The following is a 15,833-nucleotide window of genomic DNA, read 5'->3' as shown; positions in this document are numbered from 1 at the left end:
AGCAAATAGAATACTGTACGGATAGTGTACCACTTGTCAGTGTTTCCAGTCACGCGTGTGCAAAGGACCGAAGGGATGCTTTATGAATGACACCGACCAGCACCGAACAAAAGGCAAGCGGTGTTACCTTGTGCTGATATATTAAGTTTAGCAAACCCTGGACGTGCGTAAAAAGGTGTCCTCTATTTCAGGTGACGTATCAGGACATTCATCGGGAGAGTCGGAATATATCTCTCAGGATACAATTACGCATCTCTCTGCTTTTTCCAGATTTCGCCTTTCCCATCTAGAAATTAAGGCACATCTTACTGTTATATCAAATCTTGAACAATGATGGAAAAACTGAAATCAGAGCTGTCTCAGCCAAGTCCAAGCGATGAGCAGTGTGCATCGCCCCGACACGACACCTCCACGACTTCCTCCGCAGGTTTAACTACAGTGGAGAAGGGCGAGGCATGCGGGAAACAGGAAGGCACGACGACCGTGGACTCGGCGGAAAGTAAGCAGAGAGGGGAGTATATCCCAGAGGACCACTGCAATGGGACTATCATCCTTAATGGCGTTGCCAAGGAAACGGCTTACCACGCCAGTGAGCTAAAAAAGGAAGTGCCAGTGATCGAGTTGGCCAGGAGAGGAGGGACCGGTGATATAAAAGCCAGGGAGCTTAAGGCAGACAGCAGCCACAAGGTGCAGACTACTGAACTGTGCAGACCACCTATTCCTCTGCCGCTGCCTCCCAGGGATCCGCTTAGCGAAACTCGAATGGTGCAATTGAGCCCACCCGCTTTTCCTCTCCCGGCTCGAGCGATGCTCTACAGTAACATGGCGCAACCGCTCGCCACTATTAACAGGTGAGGCAAATTCCTTTCATAAACAGCTTTACTTTCGTTTATGTGTGTTAAGAATCTATTCTACACACATTATTTACGCACAGTGCCAATGATGCATCGGTATGAAATTCTATACACTGTTTCTCTGGACTACAGTCAAATGGTTCTTGTAATTTAAGTAATAGGATTTTGAACAAATAACAATCTTTTTTTTTTTTTTTGTAGATTTTCTTGGTTTTCTGAACGAAACGAAATCATTACAACACAACATTTATGTAGTGGTTCACGATTAAATCATTGCTTTTGTAATTTCCTCTTTATTTAAGTATTATACATAATAATTACTTCAATAATTTTAAGCTGTGAGTTTGAAAAATCGGGATCAGAAGAACTGAAACAAATTCTAACGGCTCTGAAACCTCTTCATACACAATCCTTTAAGGTTTACCAACTAAAAATAATTTTTGCAAGCAGTAATAAATTACGTTTTACTTCATTCTAATATCTCAGTATTAACGAATAAACATCAATTTCTCACAGTGGCTTTGGGGGAGAACCGGATCAGTATGGAATGTACCCCAGTAATCGAGTGAAACGTCGCCCTGCGCCTTATGAGGTTGAAATCAACGATGGTAGGAGCATTTTAGATCTTTCCAAGTATGGTAAGCCACTCCTTGGCTGTGTTCACTCGTTTCTCACTCGGTATTTTAATTTCACTTGCAATACTCGGACTATTGCTTAATTTGTCAGGTGTCAGGTGCACATACAGAATTATAGAGAATTTGTGGACTACAAAATTGAAATTTCACAAAAATGCGTTAAAAAATGTATCGCTACACAGCCTTATCGAAATTTGAAAGAGATTTTTTAGAAACGTGCTTATTTGTTGGTTCATCAGATGCACTGAACGTTGCATCGCATTTTTCGTTTCACCTTTAATTATCTCGCGTGTGGTTTAAATGAAACGAGAGTTCTTCCTCATGTTGTCAGTCGCCTATTATAACATTTATATGGAAAACAAAATACTTACTTTCTAATATCTACATAATAAATAAAGGTTACTTTTATTAGTCGTTTCATACTAAATTAGCCTTATTTACTGCTTATCCTTATTTTTTAAAAACAAATTTAGGTGATGAGAGAAAGAAGAGAGTGAGAGAGCGAGACAGAAATGGCAAAAGAGAGTTAGAGAGAGAGAGAGAGAGAGAGGGAGAGTGTGTGTGTGTGTGTGTGTACAGTTGCCAGTGGGATGACTTCCAGAGGCAAACGGTGTATGTGCAGGAGAGATAGCTGTGTCTTGCCTATAAAAATGCAAATATGGGGCATGGTGTTTGGCTGCTGGTGGTGAGAGTAGGAGAGGAATTAAACGAGTGGGAAGCCCCAGCGACACACGGCTATGGAAATGAAATCAGTGCAGCATACAGCTTCTTCTTCTTTTTTTTTTTTAATGTACAGCTAATTACCATTTAAAGTAACATCGGTTTACCTGCACTCTGTATGTCTGATTATCCTCACACAAACTTCCATAGCTCTGCCAAAGATATGAATACGAATCCGTATCAAGTATAAACACACTGAGTCACCAGAGCATCAACTGCTAAGGGAAGAGAGAGACAGACAGACAGAGAGAGAGAGAGAGAGAGAGGGAGAAAGTGAGAGAGAGAGAAAGAGAGAGAGAGAGAGAGAGAGAGAGAGAGAGAGAGAGAGAGAGTGAGAGAGAGAGTTCACTTCTAAGTTAACTGTCACAGATGAGAAATGAGCTTGAATAATTGAATGTACAATGCTGCAGATAATATAAAGGTTAATTAATTCTTGGCTAAATGGGTTGAGATAAACCTCTAATCTATCAGTGAGCTCCCTGTTTAAGTTCCATTCAAGTGAAAAAACAGCGTCAACCATCCGACCATTTGGAGTTTGTCACTAGTAGCGATGCCACACTGCTGCAAGGGCTACGTCTTGTTTCAAAGTGCAGTTTGAGGGTGATGGAACAATAAGAGATGCATTTTGTGGATACCAGATTTCACAGACTCTATAGATGAAAACGACCCAGAAAAGAAGGGGGAAAAAAAAGCACAGATAGACGAAAACGAATGAAACTGTTTTTGGTAACGCTTCCAATATTCTTTTCTATTCCATCAGCCTCGCAGCCCAAAATGGTGCGGCGGATTTTCACCAACAGCCGTGAGCGTTGGCGTCAGCAGAACGTGAACGGGGCGTTCGCCGAGCTGCGAAAGCTCATCCCCACCCACCCGCCGGACAAGAAACTGAGCAAAAACGAGATCCTCCGTCTGGCCATGAAGTACATCAACTTCTTGGCCAAGCTCCTAAACGACCAGGACGACATGCTGGGGGGTGAGGCCGCCACCAGGGCCAGGGAGGGCCGGGAGTCCGGCCTGGTGAGGGAAGACATCCTCCAGGAGATGCTGTCGCCCAACTCCAGCTGCGGAAGCCTTCTGGACGGGGAGGGCAGCCCAGAGAGCTTCACCGAGGACCAGGACTCGTCGGTGGAATCTCGACCGGCGGCCAGGGGACTGCACCACTCCTCCCTGCCCATGGACGGCAGCAACCATCGGTGACTGAGATGTCTCAGCGGAGGCACAGATGATTAAAAAAAATAAATAAATAAAGACTTGATCTTAAAAGGCAATGGGTGCGAAGCCCCACCACTAAAGGTTGAATAGATGGAGTGAATAGGCCATGGACCTGTGGTGATGTGTTCATGTTGTGTACCGGCATACGTTTGGTTTCTCTCCCCGTTTTTTACCCAGTGGTTTTTTTTTTTTTTGTTCCGTTCTCTGTTCCTGTCCCTGGACTGCCCTCTATGGTTAAACGCTGGTACAAGAGGGAAAATGGCGGACTGGAATTAGGCTTTTTGGTGTCCCAGCTGCTCCCATGGGAATGAAATGGAACGTCGCCATCATCCGATTATGACTAAAACAAATATAGGGACATTTGTGATTGGGCAAAATATTGAAAATGGTACCTCTTCTCACTTTTGACCCCATATTTCATCAGGTACATTTAATGCGTAATTAATGGTGTTAAAGAAACAGATGAGAAAACCATGTTTTAAGTCTTAAATCAGACAAATGAGGTTGTGGTAAATCACGGCAAATTCGACCAAAATGGATTTTCAGTATTTTCAGTATATGGAATGAATAACACATAAACATGTTTCAACCTTCAGACAGAATTAGCTGAAAAAGACAGCCGGAGAACACTATGTCAGTTATAATTAGTGTGTCCTTGTAATCCTTAAATCTCTGAGACATTGCTATGAAGCTCTGTTTTGGAGATAAAAACGTGTTTTTAAGAGAAATGATGTACATATCGGGGTCGTGCCCTATTTAAACATTTGGCATTGTTAGCATCTAAAAGTGCACACCAATGAGGACAAATTGTTGCCATGTTGTAAATGGTTATCAATGTTACCTTTTGGGTTCAGACACAAAAACATAGTACAAAGATTACAGACGGACGGACAGACAGACAGACAGACAGGCAGGCAGACACACAGACACACACACAGACATCATAGTTTTGTAAGACTAGCATGAATTTTACGACATTTATAAACAGGTGGTGGGACAAAGATGCTTGCAATGGAAGAGGTACAAGCAACCACGCTCCAAGTGTACATACAGAAAATGGGATAATGTTGTACATCTGCATTGAAAAAAATGTAGCCCATCAATCTATGCTCCTGTACCTCTTATTCTTTTCTTTATTCTTTTTTTCCAGCGTGATTATGGTACAATAAGTTAATCAGCATCATCTAACCTCTCCTGTTCTTTTTTCTCTCCATCTTCCTTCCTCATCTCTTCATTATAAACTGATAACCCCCCCCCCCCCCTCACACACACACACACACACTCATCCAGTAAGTGTTTTATCACTGTATTTGACTTAATGGAGTTCTGCTTTTTTCAGCAGACCACTGAGTAACCAGTCTTGGTACCTTTTATTCTTTTTTGTGTATTAAGCAAAAAAAAAAAATGGTTATTTTAATGTGATATTTAGTAGAAGAACCTTTGTTGTAAGGTGAAATGAATATATCTATAAATATATGCAACGTTATATCTCTCAGAATTTTATAAAAAAAAAAAGAAAAAAAAAGAAATAAAAACCACAAGCTTGAAAACTATACGTTGTTGATCAGAATTTTAATTTATGTTTACAATTACAATTTACAATTTAGCATTTGGCAGACGCTTTTAGCCAAAGCGACTTACAATCAGTGCATCAGTCGGATTCCTAATACCTCATAAGCAGACATCGCATGTTTAAAACTATACGTTGTCCGTCAGAATTTTAACTTATTTCTGAAACTATATGTTGTCCATCAGAGTTTTAATTTATGTGAAAAACGAAACTACTCCGCCATCTCCCCTCTGATAGCCCTAAAATGATAAAAAAAAAGAAAGAAAGAAAACTACAAATCATAATATAATAATATATTATATTATAATATTAATAATAATTAATAATATAATAAGAGATCATAATATTTTCAGAATTAATTTGATACAAGTTTCCTGTTCGTTCTCATTTTTTTTTTCAATGCGAACTGAATATCCTTATGTCTGTTTATGTAAGTTTATTGATGAGCCAGGCTTGAGACTACTGTGTGTGTGTGTGTGTGTGTGTGTGTGTGTGCGCGCGTACTGTGTGTGTGTGAATGTGTGTATTAGAGAAACGAAAGCCAACAAGAAAAAAAAAAAACACTAGACAGACACTCATTAATTGGGACCAATATCATGAATACAGCTGAAAATAGACTTATATAATAACACTTTTATCTGAGAGACAAAACATTCTACCAACAAGCACTCCACCAGGGGTTTAGAATACCATGCTAAAAGCAATGGGATGTTTGAAAAATATATATTATATTTTCAGATATAGCCTTCAAGAGCAAAATCATAGTTTTTGGGCTTATAGGTATCACACCTTGAGTATTGATTAAGACATATGACGCAATATATAATATATTATACTTTAGGATATTTTGGACACACTTCACATAACAGTGCTCCATTCCTGACAAGCTGTTGGTGCATAAGCAGTTTATTACTTTAATAAACCACTGTCAATAATCATTCTTGATTATACAAGATTATTGAATCTGAGGTTTGGACAAAGACTTTAGAATATTTCACAGTCTAAAAGAATTGAAACAATTTATTTAGATTATTAAACAGCAGTTTAAACATTCATGTTCAAAGCTGCTCTAATTTAAAAAGTGACATTAAAAATGAAAAGCTGACCTATTTTTGAAATCATATCAACAAAGCATTGTAAGGCAAAGTACATTTCAAACACTGTCATTATTGGAAAACGGAACTAGTTATGTGTTGTCTACACTTACAATACTACATTACCAAATAACTCCAGATGAGCGTTAACAGAGCTTCGGGGGGAAAAGGTATGACACGGTTTCCCATGTCAGAGAGGAGTTACAGATGAGAGATGCTATATGCTGGTATTTGTAGATGGAGTGGGAAACTAATTGTCATTGTTAGGCTTTATATTTGGAGAATACGGATTCAGAGACTGATAAGCATCAAAGCCAATGAAAAAGCCATTGGTCGGTTTGCTGGTCCCCATGGACTCAAGAGAGACTGGCCCTGTGCTGGTTCTCAGCTCAGTCACTGAGCCTCTCACACATACACACCTACACACAACACACACACACACACACACACACACACACACACACTCACTCACTCACTCACACACACACACACACACACACACACACACACACTCACTCACACACACACACACACATGACCTTGCTATATCTCAGCCTCCATCTTCCCACAAAGGCATGGCTTGAATGAAATGCTCTTGGCATCCCAGCCCACCTAGAATTCTTACAAATACACAACATTTTTCTTAACAAAAGAAAATTTCTGCTTTGTATCATAACAAAAAACAGATATGACAAACACTGGATCAATAAAAAAACAAACAAACAAACAAAACAAAACAAACAAACAAAAAAACCCCACGCAGCATAAAACTACAAGGGCAAAAAATAATCAGTTTGATCATTTTTGACCTTACTGCTAACATAAACTACTGCTACGTACTCCACTCAGCCTGGTTACCGTTTGACAATGAAGAACACAAATAGCCCAGGCAGATTGATTTCTTACTATACCAAAGCAAAGAACAAACTGTCATTACACTTCAACAACAAGAGGAGGTGGTGTGCAGTCAAAAATGATTTACACAATGGACACCGTGTTTACTGCACATGGATCAGGACTTTGGCCCTGCTGGATGCGGAATCAGTCATTATTCTGCTTAAATGAGTCATTTAGTGGTAGGGCGGCTGCTTTCCTCACTGAACACTGAAGAAAAGGAATAAAATAATAAAAGGAAAGGCTTTATGACAGGATGGAGTAGCAGCCCACCTTGTCTATTATCCTCTTACTTGTCCCAGCTCTTTGGCCAATTTGGGACTCATCATTGTGGGTTTAACCTCGGACAAAGACCATCCTACCAAAGTTACCACGGCAACTGCCACATACAGCCTGGCTAAATATAGGCAACACAGTCATTCTTAAGAATGTAAGTGGTAACATTTTCACGTCTGTTTGCGAAGAACTCATATTTTTTTTCATTTGACAGTCTATTAATGCATCTGAGATGTAATAAAATACCCTTTGCATATTTAAGTCTTTAAATGAGATGCATTGTCATTCCAGACACGTCAACTAAAATCACATGGAATACATGGGGGTATATCTCCAACCAGAGATTACAGACTTCATCAAACAATTCCATGAAACCCAATTCTATTAAGTCCCTTCACTCATCTTTGGCGTGGAAGTGTTACCCTCTTGAAACTTTGACGCAGTATAATGGATTCAATCAGGGCACTTTGACTGGACTTTGACAGCGGTTTCCCTTTTTAATTAACTGCTGTTATAGCTGTCCCGTTTTTTTGTTTTTTTTTTCCCACCAGAGACTGAAGCAAGATGAGCTGGAGCCAGCACCTTGATAGATCTCAAAGGGTTGTCACAACAAAGAACATGGTTATAGACAGATAAAAACATCATTACCCACGGAGATAACGAAACAGGGTGGGGAGGGTGAAAGAATTCAATTAAGGAGCCCCTCCACTGACGGTGGGATGGCTCACTGGGGGTTTTGTTGGACTCCCAGAGAACCTGGGAGAGGCCTGGTTCTCAGCTCTGTGCTGAGGCACTGGAAACAGCCTTCCCTGGACTCTCTCAGGACTATCAGCCACAACATCGCTGGCTGCTCCCCTGGGGAGAGAGTGGGCACTGGGGTGTTAACGAGGGGGCTGGGCCGCTTCCAAAAGGGTTGCTAATTTGGCTGATGCTGGGGCAGAACTGCAGTGACAAAGTCCCCCCCCCCCCCCCCCCCCCCCCCCCCGTCCCTCCCAGGGCTTGAGTGATGCTCATTTGTCCCCTGAGTACCGAGGGGGCGTACCCCAGTGTCTGCTCCAACACCCACCCCCACCTCTCACCTCACTGTAAATCAGGTTTCTTTATCACTTCAGTTTGACACTAAACCCCTTCGCTTTTCTCCCTGTCACTCCAGTTTTTGTCGTACTAAACAGGCTGAGACGCAGTGGCTCAGAAACGTGAATCCAGCTGATTTCTTTCAGGACAAACTCAACCATCCCGAATTACTGACGGCTGGAAGAACGTACCGCTGAACCAGTCTGCGCTTATATACTACTCTGTTTGTGTCCTAGAACGTACCACGTGAGATTTACTATGGCTAAATCCATTTTAACTACAACACTTCTAACTCAGGCTAAACAGTAACTCCCACGAGGTGAAAACACTTAGGGGCTTACAATTCAGATTAACTCCCCAGTGACATATTACTACTCTCATCAGCAAAAGACACAGTTACTAAGCCAAAGTCCTTTAGTGATAGTTACCAACCTTTTGGGGGTTCTCAATAGAGTATTTTTTACTTAGACTTGTACTTCCTGGTTTGTCTTTGAGGTGTGAAAGGAAAAAAAAAAAAACCAAACAAACCTGTCCACCAATAACTGAACAAATTCATTATTGAGTTCTCAGAAACAGTGAAATGTTCATTGGATGATTTGAAAGTAGCTGGTTATGAAACTCAAGACAAACTCAGCTTTGGGTTTTCTTAGAGAGTCTCAATCCAGAAATCACAGCCAAAAAATCCATGTATCTGTTATTTGCTCTGTTAAAGATATGTTACTGTTTAGTAAATGATTTACCACACACAAACACGAATATGGGTGTGCACTTTGAGGAGGAACAGAGTGCTCTGTAGGTTAGGCTACAGCAGAGAGAGAGAAAAACAGTCCATCTGAGGAGCTGTATGGAAAAGGTGTCTGTTGTGGGGCAGTGACTGATACATAAATATATATATATACATATATTCATACTTTGCATTTTCAGATTTTTTTTCCTAGAAGGGTTCAGAATGGGGAAAAGCATTATAACATTTTATTGGCTTCTTCTTACCCTGGGGTCCGTCACAGCTCAGGCAGGTGAGACATTTATGCATGTCATCTGTTTTCAGTGTGGTGTCAAAATTGTCTGATGAAAAAAAAAATCATGAATTGTGTAATGTCCTTCATATTGAAGGAGTGTTTAAATATTTTATTTGTGAATAACGAGGCGAAGCTAAGAGAAGATTTGAATGATGGGATTCCAATTTGGATGAAATGTAAGAATGAAACTAAATCACGACAACATTCAGCAGTTCATGCAAAGTAAAATAAGTCAAAGTCAGAGGTTATTATGTCCATAATTTCATCTGCAAATCTTAATGTTCACCTGCATCACTACCTTATGGACCATCCAATAAAACCTATGAATCACAGATAAATGAAAAAGCATCTTTCAAGTTCAAGTATAACATGAAATTTTAGATGGCCTTCATGCAACCTTGTTTGCTGAAACTGAGTTATTTAGAAGTATGTAAAAGCTTGGAATTCCAGTTGTTCAGATGAATTATGTAAAATAAATGTTCTATAGCTGATACTAATGGAAATATTTTTATTTTCCTGATGTCTACCACACAGTGAGGGCAGAGCGGGCCCTGCCACAGTGGCTTGTGGGAATCATCGCAGTCTCTGGTTTCCTCTTCCTTATTTTCGTTGCCTTCCTTGTTAACAAGGCTTGGTGTGAGAAGCCAAAGTAAATACCAACCATTTGATTAATCTCTGTTATCAGACTAACTACTATTTATCATCACTTAAAAAAAATGAAAGTTAATCATCACTTAAAAAAGATTAAAAAAACCTTTGAATATAATGTAACTCATTTTAGAATTTGTCTTTCCATGAAAAAAGCCAATCTGTGATTTCTGATACTCTAGCGTGCAGCAATACATAGCTACCCACTCTGTAAAATGTATATGTAAACAGACATGTACGTACCATAACACAAAAACCTTATTTACGGAACAAATTTTCTAAAGAAAAGTTACAGATTATTAACGATGGTTGTTTACATACATTTATAGTACAGCACTGTGGTTTCATATATGGTGTCTTGGTGACCAAATTTCCTTTCTTGTCAATGTCTCTAAGAGGGCAGAGGGAAGAAGACACCGTCATTCCCAACAATTACGCTACCGCTAATGGATCAGCCTATGAGACTAGCCTGAATATGGACAAGTAAGGACTCGTACATTATCGCCAGCTAACAATACCCATGTCGTCATGTGTAAAAGAGAGATATATTTACTTTTGTCCACAGTTCTTGTAAGTCTTAGCACGAAGCGGGTGCTAAACGATAGGTTTTTATTACAAAAAAAGGAAAGAAAAAAAGATATAGTACAAGTAACCATCACGTAAAATCATAGAACCTTAAAAAAAATCGAATGCCTCATTACGCAAGCATGTAAATAGCATCTGTATATATACCACGTGCTGCAAGTCTGAATTGAACTCTATGCAAATCAGATCTAGGTGGGACATATTATTGACGGCTCCTTTTGAATTATGTGTGTGCTCACGTGTGCCCGTATGTGCATGTTTTGTAGGGGCAACGATCAACTGAGTGCATATGAAAACGTGGACATTCACACCGCCGATGACAAAGTAACCGCCATGTGATTAAGCGGCCTCGGACAACGCTCAGCAACGCGCGTGCACACACACACACACACACACACACACACAAAAGCTACTATTACCAATAGATCGACTTGGACTATCGACAATCACTGCATAACTCATTAAAAATTCAGAATTACCAGAGAAGAAAGTAATCAATTTGTTCTGAAAAAAGGTAAATATGTACGTTTGTGTTCACCACGTAGTGTCCTCAACTTTCAAATGTATGTAAAGAAATGAAATGTAGAATAATCTTTGTAAGAGCCAGTTTTTTTTTCCAATAAAAATGACAGCAAATGTTGAAATCGATTGTTGGTATCTATTGATAAGGTTATTATGGGGGTTAATAAATAGAGATTTCAAAATGTTTCGAACAAAGTTCAAGAAGGTAGAGTTCGCCTAGTGTAATCAAATTTGAATTCACTGCCAGCAATTCTCATAGCTAACGTGTTGGGAAAGACATAATGTCATAATGGGCATTACCAAAGTGTAAATTCAAGGTAAACATGGATCCATTTAATCACAGCAACATTTCTTGTATTCTTAATATGTAGATCTGATTTATTTCTTTGGAATATGATATGAAAAAAAGTAACATTAATCAATGACAAACATCTCCTGTAAGACTAAAATTTGACCAGTATCAAGACAAGTGACTTTAGACAAGTAGTGCTGAAATGATAGGACAAACATAATGTGTTTGCGTTAGAGGACTGTAAGTCATTCTTCTTCCTAAGAAAACACAAATGAGTTCATGCACAGATAATATTGCAAAACAAAGAGAGCAGATGAGAAAGAAGGCAATGCTGAGACAGGAACTGCACTCTGACAAAGAGATAACGCCATAAACCAGCATCATGAAGGACTGACATTTACTAGGGGTCATCAGTCATTTTTTTAAGGAGTTTAGAAATTATTACCAACATTGCTGTATCATTGCAAAAATACTACAGTCATTTTTAATGAGACAAAATAAGTGACCTGACAAACAATATAGAAAAATCTAATGCCACGTGAAAGCAAACTGCTCTGTATTTTTTTTTTTAATATTGCTCAGTGTAATACAGTAGCAATCAAATTCTAAAACAGAATCAGGATCTACTAACGCAAGCAGAGATGAAAAAGGATCCCAGTAATTTGAAGTCTATAGATTAGAGGAGGTCCGGTAGTGAAACTATAACAGAATTCTGAGTGAACCTTTAAAGGGCTTGAGAAACGGAGAGTTCTAGGCCTCGTAATGGCGTGCACACACACACACACACACACTGTCTTCATGGAAGCATATTATCATGGCACAACAGTTCCGTGTCTAGGCACCATCAGAACACACCATACCTTCTACATGTTTAAGACCAATAAAAAAAATGTGCTTTGTGCAATCCACCGTACAGTACTTCTCAAAAACTCTCCTCTGGAGACCCCAGCCCAAACACATGTTTATTCCCCCACAAAACCCGGCTCGTCACAGACTCAACCAATCAGAAACCTCGGTTTTGCTGACATCATGAATCGGGGGGGGGGGGGGGGGGGGGGGGATAGCAGAGCTTGAATATGAGAAACAAAATGAGGTGTTTGGACGTCATTTAAAACCTGTTACACATGGTTCTGTTGAATGTGAAGAATTTGCACTGTGACCAAGAGGGGAGCTACAGAGGAGTAAGTCCCCACACTTTCTATAACCCTGACTTGGTGAGGGTGTCTCATATTGGAGCCTGGCATTTCCTGTGGGGGGGGGGGGGGGGGGGAGAAGGAGGTCAGAGTGACACAGGCACCAGGCTGTGGGGAGCACAGGATATCCTCTTATTGTGGCTCCTTTACACCACTAGCCAGACTAAAGCAGGAAACATAGTCACATAGTAAGCATCTTCATTAAGACAGTTCAATTTCATTTGATTCTCTCAGCCTGGAAACAATCAAGGAAATAAATTACATATTTACAATGAAACAATGGTGAAACTTTGTGCTGTAAAAACTAAATTATTGCAACAGTAACTGTGACAAAATAAAAAGGACATACAAAGGTAAAAAATTGAACAAACAAACAAACAAACAAACAAATCTCTCTGTTGAAATGCATAATATTTTGTGTCTGACTGACTGTATATGAATGACTGCTTTAATCTGAGTGATGGAGTATAAAAACAGTGTTACATGATTTTGCTGATTCTACTGCAGTATTCATGTCATCATCTCCAGTGTTACCAGAACCACAGAAATGAGAAGCGCAGCAAGCCAGCCCCACAGAAATGAAACAAACGCAATGACAGCGCTACGAAAGAAACAACACAACAGGATTTCCAGCATGACCTGAGAGTCGACAGATCAAGGGCTAAACATTTCAGCTTCACTTCAGCAAAATACTGCTGCCCTAGGACTTGAAAAAAAATAAAATAAAACAAAATAAATAAATCATATTTCTCCTGGCTTTTTTTTTTTTTTTTTTGAAAGAATGGACCAGATTAATTCAGGCAAAATCAGTGGTTCTTCAGTGGTCAGGTCTAAGCAGGCTGAGAAACCTGTCTGGGAGAGTTGGAAGGTGTGTGTGTGTGTGTGTGTGAGACTGTTAAGCCTTGCTTTAATCAGGGGATTAGGGGAAAACATATAGTAACCTCCCCATCCCCCTTTTAGTGCTCACAGGGCTCAGATGATGAAAAAAGGAGAGGATGGAAGCTCTGTCTGTGTGTGTGTGTGTGTGTGTCAGTGTGTGTGCGTGTGCGAGTGTGTGTGCGTGTGCGTGTTTGCAGGTCTGTGTACACACACACACCTCTGTGTGTCACTCTCCAGAGGCCTGTCTGTGTGACAGCTTTGACTGTGACCAAGTGTGTGCGTGTGCGTGCGAAAGAACGTGTGCGTGTGCGTGAGCGTGTGCATGTGCGTGTGCGTGTGCGTGAGCGTGTGCATGTGCGTGTGCATGGATCTGCTTTGGAAAGATGGCACATAGAGACTCATTTTGTTCTTACACATCATTAAGACAGTGGGGACAGAGAACAAAACAAACTTAAAAACAAAAACAAAAAGTCTCTTCCTCCAGAGGCCCTGTGGACGAGTGTTTGAAGGAGCCTTAACGTTGTTATGTTGTCAGTTCATTTCTGCACCAACACCGTTTCAAACATCTCCCTTCAGACGGCCATCACAGTCTGACCACAGTCACTTTCCAACCCTACAGCAGGCCTCCCAGACCGCCGAATACACGCCCCTACTCCGAATGTCAAACACAGCACAGTCCTCCCAGACCACCGAACACGAGCCCCTAGACCGAATGTCAGACACAGTACAATGCTATGGATACAGACGGGTCTGTCAATAGATTCCCTTTGTTTCTGCCACAGATCCACTGGATGACTGGCACGTATGTTAAAGGGGTTGAGCTCAAAGGAAACTCAAAAATAAAGTGCCAAGTCTCAGCAGGGTTTTTTTTTTTTTTCCTGGAATTTTCTCATTCAGTCATTTCTCGAGTATTCACTCTGCTCCAGGGTCTGAAGAGGAGACTTAAACTGGGTTGAACTATGCAGGGTCATCATTCAGTGCTCTACCAAAACATCTCAGACGGAGTTTGGATCTGAAGATATTTTGAGCACAGTATTGTTCTGGGGTGGAGAGAGAGTGATGAAAAAAACGGAATGTGGGTTTGTTTGTTTTTTTTTCTCCAGTCTGCTGGGTGCTGCGTCTGTAAGGGAACCCTGGTGTTAGGAGAGTACAGACAGAGTGACAGCTCCTCTCTGCTTCTTCAGTATGGCCACTGCCTGTTCATGTGTGGCTCCTTCCAAACTCTCCCCGTTCACAGACAGGATCTGATCTCCACGTTTCAGACGCCCATCCACAGCTGCTGCCCCCTGCACAGCACACACACACACACACACACACACACACACACACACACACACAGGAGGGTTAAGTGAGGAAGATTCTTATTCATACCAACAACACATCAGATTATCAAATATAAACACAAAATTAACAATATAAACACAAAACTAACAGATTACATTCCAAGTTTCATATTTACTTGTTGCGGCTACATATACAGTAACATTAGATAGAGTACAATTTAATTATTAACCTTCAGCCCAATAATAACACACAATAAAAGACAAAACATGTTATGTGTCAAGGAAGAACTCCATAAATATAAATCTTATGTGCAACCTTTGTATCAATAAAATAATAAAATAAAGATGTCAAATAATTAACAACAACGGCAAATATCATTTCTTGCATGAAGGTGCATAAACTGTCTCTAGGGTGAGTACAGCACTGCCCCCTGGTGTCCGTAAAAGGGACAAGCCAGAGTAGACAATAATGCCATCAGTGGCACAGCTGTCTGCACTTCTCCCGGTGAGGTAACAGTCTGACAGGGTTGGACGGTGGGCAGGTCTACCTTGCTGAAGACGGTCTTGACGTAAATGGGAAGGTCGCCGTGGGGGCTTCCGAAACCTCCCACGATGCTGAAGCCCAGTCCCTCAGAACCCTTCTCCAGCGTGATACTCTTTGGCTTTGGACCTCTGTAGCAACACAACAACACAAGAGCCTTTTTACACAAACACACACCCACACACACACACACACATACACAACCCCAACAAATACCTCAGCCCCATGCTCAGGACTAAATATAAAATATGTCAGAAATGGCTGAGAGCAGCAGTAGACACAACAGAGTGTGACCGATTGGTCAGATAAGATCTAAAGCCAGTCTACAGGATGGGCTTCTATGAATGGGATCCAGTACAGCTCACAGACAGGACGGCGTGTGCTAAACCCAACAGTGAGCTGAACGTCGACATTTCAGGGAAACTAAGTCGACAGAGCAGAGAGTAATGATGAAACTACATAGGGCTAGTAGAAAGAACGAGAAAGAAACAAGAGACTTTCAAAAACTTAAGACAGCTCAGTGTAAAAATGAATTAATGCAG

General features: G+C 40.6%; 3 protein-coding genes across 3 annotated transcripts in view; 2 read left to right on the top strand and 1 right to left on the bottom strand.

Moving 5' to 3' along the window:
• Positions 1-330: 330 nt before the first annotated feature.
• tal1 (T-cell acute lymphocytic leukemia 1) lies at positions 331-3,406 on the top strand. The gene is made up of 3 exons (XM_030791888.1): positions 331-851; positions 1,371-1,462; positions 2,970-3,406. The coding sequence occupies exons 1-3, from the start codon at positions 331-333 to the stop codon at positions 3,404-3,406; spliced, it is 1,050 nt and encodes a 349-aa protein (XP_030647748.1).
• A 5,841-nt stretch (positions 3,407-9,247) lies between these two features.
• On the top strand, positions 9,248-11,188 carry pdzk1ip1 (PDZK1 interacting protein 1). Its single transcript, XM_030791951.1, has 4 exons — positions 9,248-9,345; positions 9,883-9,997; positions 10,393-10,479; positions 10,848-11,188. Exons 1-4 carry the CDS (start codon positions 9,279-9,281, stop codon positions 10,918-10,920), a joined length of 342 nt encoding a protein of 113 aa, XP_030647811.1. The 5' UTR covers positions 9,248-9,278; the 3' UTR covers positions 10,921-11,188.
• A 2,605-nt stretch (positions 11,189-13,793) lies between these two features.
• patj (PATJ crumbs cell polarity complex component) overlaps positions 13,794-15,833 on the bottom strand; it is an 80,749-nt gene continuing 78,709 nt past the window's right edge. Inside the window, exons 47-48 of the mRNA XM_030791049.1 lie at positions 15,299-15,422; positions 13,794-14,753 (exon numbers count right to left, since the gene is read on the bottom strand). Coding sequence (XP_030646909.1) covers positions 14,607-14,753; positions 15,299-15,422 — 271 coding nt within the window. The 3' untranslated portion in view covers positions 13,794-14,606. The remainder of the gene's footprint in view (positions 14,754-15,298; positions 15,423-15,833) is intronic.

This window comes from Chanos chanos, chromosome 14 (genome assembly GCF_902362185.1).
Source record: "Chanos chanos chromosome 14, fChaCha1.1, whole genome shotgun sequence".
Lineage (NCBI taxonomy): Eukaryota > Metazoa > Chordata > Actinopteri > Gonorynchiformes > Chanidae > Chanos > Chanos chanos.
This window is presented reverse-complemented; position numbering and strand designations above follow the sequence as displayed.